This window comes from Rattus norvegicus, chromosome 8 (genome assembly GCF_036323735.1).
Source record: "Rattus norvegicus strain BN/NHsdMcwi chromosome 8, GRCr8, whole genome shotgun sequence".
Lineage (NCBI taxonomy): Eukaryota > Metazoa > Chordata > Mammalia > Rodentia > Muridae > Rattus > Rattus norvegicus.
The window spans coordinates 54636600-54652465 of NC_086026.1; the positions used below are offsets into that span (position 1 = coordinate 54636600).

The 15866-nt window shown below is 51.9% G+C and overlaps 1 protein-coding gene across 2 annotated transcripts in view; it reads left to right on the forward strand.

Moving 5' to 3' along the window:
- Positions 1–454: 454 nt before the first annotated feature.
- Dscaml1 (DS cell adhesion molecule-like 1) overlaps positions 455–15866 on the forward strand; it is a 316989-nt gene continuing 301577 nt past the window's right edge. Inside the window, exon 1 of one of the 2 annotated variants that reach the window (NM_001108141.1) lies at positions 455–714. In NM_001108141.1, coding sequence (NP_001101611.1) covers positions 495–714 — 220 coding nt within the window. In that variant the 5' untranslated portion in view covers positions 455–494. The remainder of the gene's footprint in view (positions 715–15866) is intronic. The other variant, XM_039081433.2, reaches the window with a different exon arrangement.

A 15866-nucleotide genomic window follows, 5' to 3' on the forward strand; every position in this document is an offset into this window, starting at 1 on the left:
CAGGGTGGACTGAGACAGCCTCTCCAGGAAGCTGACTTGCAGAAGTGACTAAGGGTTTGGGGCAACACATACGTTTGAGCTTTGGGGGTGTAGAGTACCAAATGTCTTCAGAGATCTTAGCCCAGATGTTACTCAGAGCACCCATGCTCTCCCATTCGTGGAGAGAAACTGAGTCGAAAAGAAACAGTAAGAAATGGCTTTGAATGACACGGTCGGGAGAAACCCAGTGTTCCTTGCCCCTTACATGGCAGACTCTTGGCACATGTGTGACATATGCCTCTGTGCGACCATAGGCTCAAAGCCTGTGAGTTACAGGCACCCCTTTCCTCTCTCGACCAGAGGAGCAAGATCGAGACTGTCTGGTCAGGGTCCCCACCTCTGTCCCTGAGCTTGTGGGGCTAAGGGATCCTAGGCTGGGGCTGGAGTAGCACTCACTACCCGGGGTGTCGGGGGTGGGGGGGCGGGGAGAGCGGCCGCCTAGCCCAGCCCCGCGGATGACAGGAGCCGGGGAGCCGAGGAGGGAGGAGCCGCCGCCGTGCGCTGGGCTGAGGAGCAGAGAGAGCGGGGCGCCGAGTGCGGGCGGCTGGGAGCGCGCTGAGCGGGGGAGAGGCGCTGCCGCACGGCCGGCCACAGGACCACCTCCCCGGAGAAAAGGGCCTCTTTATGGCATGTGGCTGGTAACTTTCCTCCTGCTCCTGGACTCTTTACACAAAGGTGAGACCCGCGCTGCCGGCGGCTGGGCGGTGGAGGCGGCGGGGCCGGGATGCGCGCGGCTGGAGGCAAGGTGCGGTGCCCGGTGGGCTCCAGGTGCCCGAGTGTCGGACCCACTCGGGTGCATGGCGCTGGGTGGGCTCGAGAGCTGGGGCGGTTCCGCGAGAAGGGTCGGGTGAGAATCAGCCTGGGACCGCTTGCCAGCCCCCCTGCGCCTGCCGTTTAGGGGCGCGTCCGTGGGGGGGCGGTGGCTAAGGAACCCCTGATTTTCCCACCGCAGCCCGGTCTCAGTTCTGCCCTGGCCCCCTCCCCCAGCCCCTTGCCCGCTCCAGCGGCTTGCTGGAGCTGGGACCCCGGGGTGCCCTGTAAGCCAGGTGGTCCTCGGACCGAGACTTCATCCGGGAGCCCTCAGTATTTGGGTCCTCGGACCTAGGAAAGATCACTCCTACCGTAGCTTCGTGCGCCCCTCGATCGCCCTCGACCCCCGCCCTGGCGCAAATGCCGGCGCACCGCATGGCGCTTATCCGCGCCTGGCTGGGTGCATGCAGGGCTGGGGGACCTAGGGGTCCCGAGAGGTGGGGGTTCCCTCGGACACCAAGTTTGTTCTTCAGACCCAAGAGTCGCCCTCATCTATGTCTCACCCCCGTACCCAAGGCGCTGGCTCCGGCTTCTCTGCGTCTCCCTGACCACCTTAGGCAGCGCGCCCCAAGGTGTGAGACTCTCCGCTCCGGCGCTTGGTCTGCTGGACCTAGGGACAAGTGTTCAGATTGGGGGGCGTGTCCCTTCCCCTGAGAGAAAAGGTTGCTAGGGGTGGGTCCAGGTGTCCGGCATGTCCAGACCTGCTCCTGGGGTTCCGAGCACCTGACCTGAGAGGCAGCGGGGACCGAGGGGTTGGCAAAAGGCAAGCATTTTCGATGGTTACCAATCTGGGCACCAAATCGGGACTTGGGCAGCGCGGGCAGTTGAGCTTCTAGGCTGTGGTAGAGGACGTGCCCCCGGGCGCACAGATGGCGGGAGGGAGAGGAGGCGGCCGAACTCCCGCGCCCTTGCGCTGTAGAGCACAGACGCTCCTCGGCTTTACCTGCTCAACCCTCTGTAACTTTTCTCCTTCGCGCCCAGAGGGCAGGTTCTCCTTTCGCCCCCTTTGCCTGGGTTGACCTGGTCCAACAATAATTCTTGCCCCCCTAGGCAATAGAGAAGGACAGTCAAGAGCCCGGGGGAGGGTCTAGTCCTCTGTTAAAGCCTGGGGATGTCCGGAGTTTGCAACCTGCCAGAGCCCAAAGAAATACCCAGTAGGTTGGGGGAGGCTAACCCTTATTTGTGCTTATGGCCGGGTCAGTCTGATGGCCTACTCCACTGGGATTTTGCCCAGAAGATACACGGGTGCTGGGTAATGGGTGGCCTCAAATGTGAGCAAGGTAATGGACTTTCTCAGGCTCAAGGGGGCCACTGGGGAACACCCCAAGGCTGGTCTAGGTTGTTTAACTCCTTGCCCTCTGAACTCCTGAACTGGCCTCTTCATACCAGCTTAGAGTAACAAGCTTGCCTCCTACCCCCAGTACACACACACACACACACACACACACACACACACACACACACCAATTTTCCTTCTCGGGGCTCTTCCTGCTTCCCTCCACCCTGGCAGGCTGGTTTGGCTCACAGCTTTAATTACGTTAATATTAAATATACATAAGGTGAGAGGCAGAATGGCTTTCTCTCTCCATAGCTCTCACTTCAACCCCCATCCCTTTTCCATTTTGTCAGGCAAGAAACACAGACCAGAGCTCTGGCCACACTCAGTTGCTTTGTCCCTAACCTTGCTCCTGGGAACAGCTCATTTCTCAGCCCTGAAGCCTCCTTCAGGAATACCTGAAGGACTGCACCCACCCCCACCCAGGAGCTCTGCATTAATAAATGAAGCCCCAGTTATTTGATGATGAAGGAGCAGATGGGGATGGGGGTGGAGAAAGACCCAGAAGGCCACAGGGCAACAGCTGGAGGGGTAGAGCCCTTTCCTAGTTAGGCAGGAAGTTGCCACTAGTAGGTCTTGTGGGTAGACAGGAGTTACCAGGTATGGCGGCCCTGGGTGGCCTTTGGGTCTGTGGATCCTTGGCTCCCCTGCCATTTAGAGCACTAGCATCTGTGTTGGGCGCCAGGCAGCCTTGCCAGACAGGCCTATCTTTTCCTTGGTGCCTTAATTGGGTCTTAGGTGCCAGGCTGATCCCCAGGGCCCTGTTCTGCTTGGGGTGGCATGGTAGGTGGGTGGTGGAGGCGGCTGGGGGAAGACGTAATGTGGGGAAAGCAAGAAAGATGGGGCGTGGTTTATTTCTCTTCCGTTGCCAGTCACCCCCGCGGCACCAAGGAAAATGTAAATGCGAATGTTCCAGCCTGTTACAGAAAACAATATCCTCTTGCAATAATTTGTACGTCCATCTGTGAGGAGCGGGAGGCGGCAGGCAGGGAGAAGAAAACAGGAGGAGATGGAGCGTCCTCTGGATGGAATTAAGCAGTTATTGAATGTGTTTTAAGCTTCTGTTATTTCCATTTCTCTCAAAATACCTTTTTTTTTTCTGACGAAGCCTGAGCTCAGCCTGCTTCCCCAGAACTAAACTAGGAAGGTGTTTTAATAATCAGTTATCGAGTCTCCAATAACTGCCTTATTATTGCCAAAACAAATCCAGGTCTGGGCAGCCGGATGAACCCCAGCGAGGCTCTCTCTGTTGTTACATCCAGCGTGCCAGCATCTGTGTTACCCGAATTTGCATTTTTACTGTGTAAAAGAACAAGCTTCCTCGGCACTAAAATTCCTGTTTTCTAAAAGCCAAAATAATGGGTTGCATTGATTTTTTTTTTTCATTTCCCACCCCAACCTCTCGGATGGGGGACTCAGGGTTCCTCTCTCTGGAGAAGACCAAATTAAAAGCCTTTGTCAGGCCATTAAGAAAATCTCTAACATTCCGTTCGGTGTCTAATTAAAAAGAGGGGTTTACTGGGGGAATGTTTTTAAAATCTCGAAGTAGCAAGAACAACTTGGGGGAGGTAGGGGAAGGACCAGCGAACGTCTGGGAGGAGCAGGGCGGGCAGAGGGGCCCTTGCTGCTAGGATAACATGAAGGAAAGACAAGTGCCATGGTGCCCAACAAACATTTCTGGTTCCTCATTTTCCCGGGCATCAACGCCAGCTGCCTTAATCCATTTCTGCCGCAGAACGGGGAGCTCAATTACACACGAAAAGCTAGTAAGCAGTTGACCCAAAGACGGTACTGAAGTTGAGCAGATGCTGGACACTGGCCAGAGCCGCCGTTTTTCTTACCGAGAGGGAAGAGGTGGGCACACACACAGTCAGCTTTGGCCTGGTGATGGTTTGCTCAAGGAGCAGTTGGGCGAGGGGTCCCCAGACACAGGGCGAGGATATGCTTAGAGCATGTCACAGGCATGGAGCCTTTGGCAGGGGGTGTGTACTATAAGAGCCCTCAGTCCCTCCGTGTCTTTAGAGATTCTATCCTTGTGATTGGTTTGGTTCCCTGCCTTGACTGGTGAAACACGACTTTATTTGTTCAGAGAGCTCTAGCCAGTGGTCAGGCCTGATGCTGGAGGTTCTCTCCCCTCTACATTCTTGGAGGAAGTGTTTCTTGGAGGGGAATTTGAAGTAGTTACAAGGGAGGATCCCCTCGTTTACCAAAGTGCTTTCCTAGCTCCTAACCTAGTACATTGATTGAAACCAGGATACCAGAATAGGGTGAACTGCATGCAGCAAGAGATGGCAGGAGGCCAGGAACCCAAGAGCAGGCTCCAGATTTGCATATGATTTGCATGAGGATTTGCATGCTCACCTAGCCAGGCCAAGAGCCCAGCTAGCTAGCCCTGTGAGGAGCATCCTAATCCTAGCTTCAGTAGGAGTTAAGCAGTAGCTTTCTCTTTGTATGGAACAGAATGGACAAGAGTGGGAGAGAAAAGGCCTGGTAACTTCTATACAGTTTCCAAGTTTTAGGCCTACACACACTTAGCACTGTCAGAGCAGCTTGGCAACTCTCCCCTTCCATATCCAAGATAGTGGCTCTGGCTGGGTGACAATGGGCAGAGATAACCTGAGGCAGACAACCATAGGTTTTCCTCTGGTGCCTCAGGATTCTGGTTATAGGTACTACTAAGGTTAGTGCTAGTCATCTGGGGATGGAGCATTTGAACAGTAGGACAGTGGGAGCTGGGTGCTTCGGGCTGCAGTTAGGAGTGAAGGATCTTAGGTGGGTGAGATGGGAGTATTAGGGAAGGCAAGGTGCTGTCTTATCCTCCAGCCTTGGGAAGGGTGTTGGCCATTGAGACTTCCTCTTTTACTGTGATTAAGGCAGTTTGGGGGCATCGAAGTTCTCCTGGGGGGCTGTGAGAAGACAGGCATGCTGTACAGAGTTGAATCATGCTTGAAGGGTGGGCACTTAGGAGAGCTTGGCAAGCCAGCTGGGATATCTGTGGTGAGAGCATGTCCTAGGGATGGCCTTGTCTGTTTTTCTGGGGCCCTGAGCAAATCTTACCCGGTTCCAAGGCCTGGAATGTGCCTCTGCACGTTTGCTCGTCCAGAAAGGTCCTGGTCCACACGAGCCCAGAGGGCTCATGCTCCCAAGGGTCGTATGTGGAGCTCTAAGGGGTCAAGTGGGGTCTCAGCGACAGGGTCGATCTAGTGCCTTTGTCTGTTTCATATATTGGAGTGTGTGTGCGCGTGTGCGTGTGCACACATGCGCACATGTGTATGGGGAGAAGCTTGGTCTGACTGCAATGGTGGAAATTTGGTGCCAAATTAAGCCCTTTGTGTACATCCTGGCTCTGTATTTACTGGCATGAGACTGGGAGGTGGAGCGGGGGATCGCTGAGCCTCCCTTCCTCTATCTGTGAAGTAAGACTAAGGAAGATAAAGTGTACACGGTAGCCAGAACAGAGCTGGTGCTCAATAAACATTAGGCCCCTCTGCTTCCTACACTGCCTGCCTTCATCCTCCTGCCTTGACCTCAAAATAGATTTGGAAATCCTGGCTCCCCTGGGCAGTTGTATTAGCCAGCCACATTTCCAGGAATGTTAATGGTCTTCATCCTTATGACAATAAGAAAGATCAAATGAGGACAGGGGACATGAATCGCTTCCATCTATCACCCTGCAGGGTAGCCTTTGGGATTCTGCTTCCGCAAGAGAGCTGCAACCTGGGTGTCCTTGGGGAGTCCCGCACCACTCTTTCCCCACTCCTCATGGCTAATGGCAGTGGTTGGAGAGGGCACTGGTGGAGGACTAGCCTTTGAGGAAGCCAGGGCTGGTTTCTTGTCTGCAGTGGAAGCTGGGGATGCTCAGTGTGTCTTTGCCATGCTTGATGTAGTAAAGGCAAGAAACACGGATCTCATTCAATGCAGAGTGTGTACAAGTGAGCCTCATAGGATGAGCCTTCCAAACGTCTCTGGATGTGTCTGTTCCTGCTGGGGGAGCCTCTCTGTTGTCCAGGTAGTCAGTTGTATGTTCGGAGACTACCTATGACCTTTGGAATCCTGGCCACCCCTTTCTCTGTGACCCAATCTGCCATGCAGAAAGAGCATGTCAGGGGATGCCTATAGCAGGCTGTAGCCTATGGGGATCTGTAAATGGGAGGAGGGGTTGTTGTGAGTGCATCAACCCATGTGCCCTGTTGGACAGATGTTTGTCCAGGGCTGCTGTGGCGTGGGCAGCATTAGCCTTAGGTACCACGGGTGCCACTCCAGCTGCTGCTCTTCTCATCTGTTCAGCACCCCCTGCACCCTCCCCGTGTCCTTGCTCCACATGAAGCTTGCTCTGACAGTTTCCAAGGTCACCATCTTCATTAAGAACAGTTATTCAAATGCTAGTTGCATATTCATGAAGCTGATTTTTCCAAAGAGGTGTGTGTGTGTGTGTGTGTGTGTGTGTGTGCGCGCGCGCTCGAACACACACACACACACACACACACACTCATATACACATGCATGGTTGGAGAGAACATTCTCTGTGGCCTAGAAAACACGGCTTGGCTTGCCTATCACAGGCAAGTTGAGATACTTCTATCCTACGATCCGTAAGATGGGTAGAGTGACCGGTGTCCCAGCTATCCCATGTGGCTAATAGTACTGCGTGTGTGTGAGAACAAGAGGCGTGGAATCCAACACTGTGTGACGGTGCTTTGTACTTAAAAGGAAGCAACACAGAAGCACACACACATTTGAAAAACACAGCAAAGCAGTTTTTGCCCTATAAATGTTATGCTAAAATTTAAGGCATAATTACTATCATGTCATCATAAGTGATGAAGAAGGCCTCACAGCTGTTTGTGCCTGGCTCCCTTCACGTCTCCACTCCCCCCTTATGGCTAATTTCTCTAGTTTAGCTCTCCGTCATTGTTGAGACAACTAGCATGTACTGCACCGTCTGCGGCAGCCATCTTCCTGCACTCCCTGTTCCCATGTATGTGTGATGGGAAGAAGCCCACTTCTGCTTCCCTGCCCCCCTCTCTCCTAGATATATAGATATGCTTTTACCCTAAATAAAGCCCCTGGGAGTGACCATTTCTCTAGAGAATTCACAGACTTTTGTGAGAGTCCCACTGCGGTCATCTCACTGAAGGCTGTAACCCTGGGAATCCTGCTGAGTCGGGGGTCATGGATACCCTGTTTCAGGATGGCTTGCCTGGAGCCAGAGGTGGTGCAGAGCAGGGTTGTAGAAGTTGGGAGCCAGCTTTGGGAACAGGAGAAGAATCTACGTCATGACCAGTGGTCTCTCAAAGTTGGAAGGTGCCTTGTAGGACATGGAGTGCATCTCCCAGCCAGACTTGGTCCCTCTGGAGCTACCCTACCGGGTTTCCTTCCTCTAACATGTCCAGCAGCAGCGGACATTTTTCTTAAAGCTATGGCTCGGTATTTCAGAACCCATCCTTCAAGCTAGCCTGGCCCTGGCAAGATCTTGTGCGTTCCGCTCTCATCTTGGCTCCTACTTTGAGCTACAAATCAAAACAAAGTCCTCTTCCCACTTGTCACCCGTCAGCCACTTACAAATGGACACCCTTCCCATCTGAGATCAGTCCTATAATGTTAGAGCTTCCCTAGTCCCTCCGATGCTTCCCCGGGTTACAGTATGCTGTTTCATGATGCTCCAGTGTACCTGAGTTGCCAGAGGGGACAGGACAGAAAGAACACCGGAGCCAGCACTGACCCCCACCCCCACCCCAGTCCAGGCACTGGCTAGCTGTGTCCTTGGGGTAAGTGACTCCACTTCTCTAGGCTTTGTGAATGGAAGAGATTGGAGAAAATAATCTCTTAAGTCCCTCAAGTGCTAACCATCTAAATCTGGGATTCTCTGGGGGACAACTGTGCTGTCTGAGCTGACTCCCTAGAAAGAACTTTCTGGCCATAAGGGGCCTTCCAACGATAGGCCTTGTCTAGAAAGGGCTGGGAGATTAAAGAGTCTGTCCAACTGTCAGCTGTCACGCATAGTTCCCCCTGAAGCTAATGGTGCACGGGCCTTGGAGGCTGAAGGATAGCTGCATCCTCACTGGACCTCAGAGCTCTCTGCTCGCTGGGTAGGAGAGCAACACTTGTAGTAAGAAACTAAAACCCCAAGCCAGACCCATCCTGTTTATGGTGGGAATGAGGAAGACCCTGAACAGCCATTCTCAGTGAACTTTGAAAGGGTGGTCATCTGAATGACCAGGCTAGGGAGCTGCTGGCATTGGTTTGAGAAAGAAATAAGACATCCAGTACCTGCGACGGCCCCAGGTGATGCAGAGCTGTCCTATTCCACCTTGCTCTTTGGTATCAGACTCTTCTGTGAAATGTGCATACCCTTGGAGAGAGTCTGCGTGTAGTCTGGTCTAGTGCGGCTGTGGGACATGGACATAGGGTTTGAAATGTGGCTATGCATGAGACAGTGGGCAGTCAGGAGGGAACCAATCTACTTATCCATAAAACAGGGTGTTCTGCAAAATGGAGTTTTGAGCAATGGCCGGATTAAGGGCTTGGCGTAAGAATGAGATGAGTAATGGTGCAAGAAAAAGAAAAGGTTCTTTTCTGGCACTAGAAAGATGCTTAACCCCCCCCCAAAAAAAACCCCACAAAAACAAAACAAAACAAAACACAAAAACATCAGTGGCCAAGATAGTGTGGTGACCTAGGTATCCTAGTTTGTTTGTTTTTGTTGTTCTTGTTTTATTTTGGTCAACATAAGTTAGGGTCATCCGGGAAGAAGGAACTACAATTGAGAAAAATGCCTCCATCAGGCTGGAGGGCCCGGGTCACTGTGAGCAGTGCCGTTCTGGGCAGGACATGCTGGGTTGGATAAGAAACCAAGCTGAGCATGCCAAGCAAGCAAGCAAGCCAGCAAGTAGCATTCCTCCGGGCTCTCTGCTTCTGTTCCTGTCCCCAGGTTCTTATCTAAATTGTCCTGCCCTGATGTCGCTTAGTAATGGATGTGTAGACCAAGAAAACCTTTCCTCCCCAAATTGCTTTGGCCCTAGTGTCTCTCTCTGCATCAGAAAGCAGACTAGGCACCAGGTGTGCCCAGATAGGAGGAAAACCAAAGAGAGGAGGCAGGAGACTTGGTCCCTGTGGCTTCATCTTGCCCAAGCACAGCACAAAGTCACCTTCCCAGTTACCTGGGAAGCACTCTGGTGCCGTCTGGGCGACTCTCCCGCTCCTCCCCAGAGCCTAGCCGTATACTGCCTCCTCAGTGTAAATGAACCACAAAAGGGTTTTCTGGTGTCTGGGTCATCCTCTGGGGTTCGGCATGTACTGGTAGCTGAACAGAGACCCTATGATTGCTCCCCACTGGGTCCAGTTTGCCCAGCTGGAGCTCGAGAACAATCAGCCTGAGGCTACATAATCTATCTGTCGCACCTGTAAACCTTCATGTGCTAGTGCATAGCTGTAATCAACCTTGCAAAAGAGTCTGTAAGACCTCTCCAGCCCTCCTGCTTCCGGGGCTCCATGGGAGGCTCTTGGGGGGGTTGGTGGTGGGAGCACCAAGGGGGAGTGGACAGCAGTGGGGCTGCCATGGCAACGTTTGTTCATTGATCACGCTACACTTCTTTTATTAATTCCATTGTCAAATTCAGTTAATATACCCGGTGGGAAGGCTTGTCAGCAAGAACTATGTTGCTGCTGGTATGGGAAACACGAAGTCTGGCAAGGTGCATCTACTTTCCCCACCAATCGCTGCTCTGAGTATGGACGGAAGACACTAGCTTCTAAAATAGCATTTCCGGCCCGATGACAGGCACGGGGTGCTGTGTGTCTTTAACAGGCTCCCAGGTGACTCTCATACATATTCATGTTTGTACACCGATGTTTTAAGTTCTTCTTCATCACCGCCATCATCCTAGGTGCTCAGTAAATATTTATTGCATAAGGAGTCGCTTATCACACAAGTATTTCCTGCTTGTCTCCTGTGACAAAATACTCACAACCCCTGCCCCAGATACTTGCGTGGTGCCAGACCACTGACTTTCTCCAGTAACTGTCCTTGAGGTAGAGCCCATCACCTCCCATTTTATAGAAACGAAGGCACAGAGAGGAGAGGTTGACTTGCCCGGGGTTGCACACGTTGCTTGTAATTGGTAAAGAAGGGATTCAAGGCTAGGGAGTGTGGCTCTGGAACTGTGGCTGTGTCCCACTGTGTAAGCACCTGCTCTTGTGCCCAGGCAATGGAGTGATCAGTGGGATGGTCGCTGTCCTCGGGAATCCACAGAACTGCGTAGTAAAAGGGTCCTCCTACCTTCTCTTCTGGTTCTCCCTGCCCTCCAAGACCTGCCATCCTGTACCCACGCATATAGGGCCCGAGCAAACACTCTTTAGAACTCTGAGTGGGTGTTTCAGGTGCCCAGTGCTGGCATAGAGGAGTGGCTCCGTGCAAAGTCTAGTAGATGAAAGGAGTGAACATGCAAAGGAAGAGCACTACATGACTCATTGTCCCCGTGGAGGCGGCGAGGTGTTGATATTTCAATCCCCTCTGGTTGTCACTTCTGATGATTGGGGATGATGGGGTAACCCCCATGCACCCCAGAAGCATGCCAGGAGTGCCTTAGACTGCAACCAGACGCTTCCCCACCCCACTCCAGGCAGGCGGATGGGAGATAATGGTTGTCGCCTGTAACAACACCGTGTCAGGTTTCCTTTGCTAAACTAATCCCCCATGTGATGCCCAGACAAGCCAAGGGTGAGTTAGTTGGTAGACAGGATGGATATGAAGGTTCTAGCTGCGACCCTGGGGGCAGCCAGATGCCCGGGGGCGATTTCTGGTTTAAAAATATTGCTGTGCTATTTCTACACTTCTAATCTCCTAGCGATTTGGAGCCTGTTTTTATGAAGCACGGCATTGGGGTGGTGCTCAACGTTACACGGGTAGAGGAGATTAAATGGGTTTAAGTCTGGACGTCTGTCACATGACAGCCGGGCCTGTAACTTCCATTTTCTATTAAAAATCCATTTCCCCCTTTGACCAGAAGCAGCTTTGCTGTTGATCTGAATGTCTCTCTCTTTATTTATGATGGGTTCCCCCCCTGCCTTCCCTTGCTCTCTGTAAATTTGCTTGGTTCTGTCTGTAGAGAGGAGAAAGAGCTGGAGGGAATGACAGAGATTTAAGGGGAAAACTCTGGTCTGCTGTCATGGGATCTTCTTTCCAACTGGGGTTTGTTTGGAAAAAGGGTGAAGGAGAAACGACCTAAGATCCGGACTCGGGGTTCAGTACAGTGATGGGAGAGCTCAACTCCCTGAAGCTGGACCCTCTTTCCCCTTCTCTCTTCCCTTTTCTTCCTTCTCCCTTCCTCTTCTCTAGTTCCCTCCCTCCTTCCCTCTACTCTCTTCTTTTTCTCTTTTTAATTTTTCTTTCCCTTCCCCCTCCTTTTTTCTCTTCCCATTCCTTCCTTCTGCCTTCTCCCCTTCCCTTCCTTATTCTTGACCTTCCTTCCTTCTTTCTTCCTTCCTTCCTTCCTTCCTTCCTTCCTTCCTTCCCACCATACACCCCTATCTCCCCCTTGATTCTCTCCCTCTTTGTTGAGACACTCACGATTGTCCACTCTGGTCTTCAGCTCCTGGCTCAGGCCATTCACCCTCCCACCTCAGCCTCCTGAGAAGTTGGGAATCCTGTGCACATCACTGTGGCTTGCTGCTTCCTTCTCTTCTTACCTGTATAATGTTGTAGCAGTTACCGACTCCCCTAAATCTCCTCGATTTCACCAAAAGGACCCTCACGTTTCATGTCTGTACACATGTTAAATAAGAAGGCCCCTGAAGCAACTGTGCCCAGTGCCCAGTCCAGCCCCCACTCAGGAAATCAGGAAGTCCTTTCTGGGACTCTGTTCCATGCCAGTGAGTTTCCAGAGAGCTGTCTAGCCCTAAAAGCTGTGTCTGGTATCTACTTGAATAAGAGCAGCCACCATTGTCAAAAGTCATTTGGACATCCCTCCTGGTGCCTTTTCCAGTTTGTAAACACCTCCTAGCCTATACCTCCCATTACAGCAGGCTGTTGTATCAGGTCATCAATCCTCTAGCCTGGAGGGTCTGTCTCCACAGTTCCCCCAAACACACCTAACTCACTGACAATCTTCACGGCTGTCACGTTGAGCTTCTCAGGGATGCCTCCCAGGCCAGATTCCTGTTCCCAGCTACCTTCCAGCTCTGCAAAAGCCAGTCTGTTGAGTAACAGGTTCTGCCCATCCTGGCTTTTATCTGAAGTCTGTACTCACCATAGCTCCTTCCCAAACTCAGCTCTGTGACAAGGCTTAGCCCCTCTCCCATTCTCCATTTAGGATCTTAGAGGCAGCATTCAGTGCCCTCTGATGCCTCCCTCCCACCTTCCCTGAAATCCTCTGGGACACTTGGCTGGTACTTTGTGTGTCTTTTCTGGAGGGATGAGAGACCTGAGTCTCTGAGGGGAGGGTAAGGAGTTAGCTAAGAGGAAATGGTGCAGTGGGGGTGGTGGGGGACCTGGAGCCTCCAGGAGAATCTGGACCTCCTACCCATCCACCCTTGTCAGAGGAGTTGAGGCCTTGAATCTCCATTTCTGCTGCCCAGCAGCCCCAAGAGGCAGGGAAGACACACAGCTTCACCCAATCCATCTCATCCCGTTTTTGGAGATGAGCACAGAACTCAGAAATGCTAAGTCACTTACCCGAAGTCATGCATGCAGCAGGTGATGTGAGCCTCCAGAAGTTAGACAGTTCTGTCAGACTGCATTCAAGGCTCTGTGGTACCTCATCTCCATCGTCACCTGCAGCATCACTGCTCTGTAGATCTTGACAGGAGCTGGATCAGGAGATGAAGTCCCCTAGAGGCCACACTAGACTCTCTGTGGCCAGAGTGGTCCCCTGGGCCCCTACTACTTCCCTTCTGTACCATTGCATCCACACCTGCTCACCAGCTGCTCTCGTGTCCAGATTTCCACTCGGCAAGTGGCAGGGAATCCAGATATCTGGTGGTCAGTGAGTGCCTCAGTTTCCCTCCTGTGCATCTCTTCACTCCCTTCCCTCGGCAGATAGGGTGAGGCTAAATTAATGTTTATTTAAGGGCTTCTGCATTTTGAGGTGACAGGTGCCTTGTGATAGTAAAATATGAACCCAACCTAAGTGCAAAATGCTACTGTTTTACACCCGAGGGTGATGTTTCATGATGGCAGTGCACTGTCAGGACCGTAAGCAGAAATGAATGGTGTGTCGAATCCTCCCCAGCTCCCCCACGCTCGGAAGACAGCAGCTCGCACCCTGGAGTGGGAGAAATATGAGGCTACTCGCCTTTTGCTATAAATCTGCTGTTTCATCAGCCCTGACAGGTGGCTGGACAATCCCAGTCAATTCATCAATTAAATCTACCCATTTGTAGTTGCTGGGAACCTTGTGTCCTTGGCTCTTCCCAGAGCAGGCTCCAAGTACAGGAAGGTTGGCTGTCATTGTGGTTGATGTTCCTAGGGGAACAGAAAGGACCCGGGGAAGGGTTGTCCTCAGAGGCACGGGGAGGAGAAGGGATAAGTAGCCAGAGGAGGAGACAGGAATGTGCATTTTGGTGTGGCGGGAATGGGGGAGTGGGCAGCCAGGACTTCAAAGTCAGGCAATCCAGGTTTCTGTGGTTCAACTCAACCCTAGCTTGATTACTCAGTGGAGTGAATTGGTCTAACTTCCGCTTCTGATGTGACAAAGTTGGGCTCCTGCTCTGACTCCAGTCGTGTTACATAAATTTAGATAAACCAGGTATCTTCTCAGTCAATTTCTTTATCTTTAAGATGGAAATAATAATAATAGTAATAACACTAATAATAAGTTCACTTAAAGAGTTAGGATGAAGGGGTTGGGGATTTGGCTCAGTGGTAGAGCGCTTGCCTAGCAACTGCAAGGCCCTGGGTTCGGTCCCCAGCTCCGAAAAAAAAAAAAGAGTTAGGATGAAGGACAACAGCTACCTACTACTTATAAAAATATATAATGAAAAAAAATATATATATTGCCTGACCCTAGTGTGGCCCACAGCTGACAGTGAAGTCAGGGACAGCTGTTATTACTGTGTAAATATTGTCATCACGCAGGGTTCTGTCCAACTTAAACCACCTCCTCAGACCTTTACAAGAAGTATTTGGGAGCCTTCTCCCATAAATCGGACACTTCCTGGATTCCTTTCTGTCAGAGAACTTCCTCCGTGTCCCTAGGTCTGTTTGTCAGGCACGGTGGAGAGTCATTCCATACCTTGATGGAGTTTGGCTCTCCGGATCCGTGAAGTGAATCTGACTGACATGGCGGGAGTGGCTGAGTAATTAGGTCAACTCAGGAAGCACCCAGAAACCCAGAGGGAGGTCTCTGCTCCCTAAAGATAAGGACTGCTGGGGTGTCCAGAGTCAACCAGGGGCCACTTCCAGGAGAGAAAAGGGAGAGAGAGGAGGAAGGAGAGGAGGGGAGCAGAGGAGAGGGGAGAGGAAGAGAGAGGTTGTCCCTGGGAACCTGAAAATGGAAGTTGGTGTCCTGGTTGTGTTTGAGGAAGGAGAAGGCTCCTCCTTGATGTGCTGACCATAACAGCCACACCTTGCCTGTTAAGAAAGCAATGGCTGGGTTAAACTGCCTGGTTGGGCACCCCAGAGGTCTCACTTCCTGGTTGTGTGAGTCTTGAGGAAGCCATTTCCTTCTGGAAGTGCCTCCATTTCCTCCTTTGTAGATTGGGATGATGACAATCACTCAGTCCCCGTCTGTTGGGAAGAAGCCATGAGGCCATAGAAGCAACATGGCTCATGGAAGATCCTCAGCAAGAACCTGTTGAACACATCTTGGTCGGTGGGGCCTCTCAGAGGGTAAAAACAGAGCCCCACATATGAGAAGTCTTAACTTGTAAAATGGCCTGATCTTGTGACCACGAGGAATATTCCAGACAGAACAGGCCAGCTACAGGGCTTCTGTGGTCTCCCTGAGCAGACACACTCAACCATGGACTATTACAGGGACGTAGTGTGAGAAGATTGCCAAGTGATGTTCCCCCCCTCCCTGAGCCTTTCAGTCATTGAGGGTGCAGAGCCTGGTGGGGACAGCAAATGCATTTGCTGCTAAGAGGATGCCCCTGACACTGCAGCCAGGAGACCTCGATTTTTTTTTCCAGCACAGCTGCTAATGGCTTCATCATGGCTTTTTATGAAATGATGTGAATTGCTCTGGCCAATGAGGCTTAATGGCCTTCCTCAACGACCTGCCTGGTATATTCCCCCTAGAGGCTCTGCTCCGAGTTAAGGCAAGAATATTAATACAGTCCGGATGTGGGCTCTCCCCCTCCCCATAAAGTTGTGGAAATTGAGGTCAAGTTGGGTCCCCTGCAACTGTTCTTTAAACAAGCAGCAGACCATTGCTTACTCCTTCATCTTCCTGGTGGAGAGGGACCGGCTTCCAGCAAGAGACTATGGGGCCAGGCTCTCTCTTCCTCTGGGTTGGCCTTCTTAAAGGGGCAGGCTCCTGAGTAGGAAAAGAGATCCCTGACCCCCATTCCCACAACAGGTCAGGAACAGTAGTTTCCAAGGCCTGGTGTTGGAGTAGGTGGAGCAGACCCTGTCCTTCCTGCCAGGTGGCCTGAGGATGTTTCCTTGTGGGACTGTGCTTTGGAACAGCAATATATCAGGGACGAGAGGGGTTTGTCCAGTCTTTCCACACTGTTTGGTGTC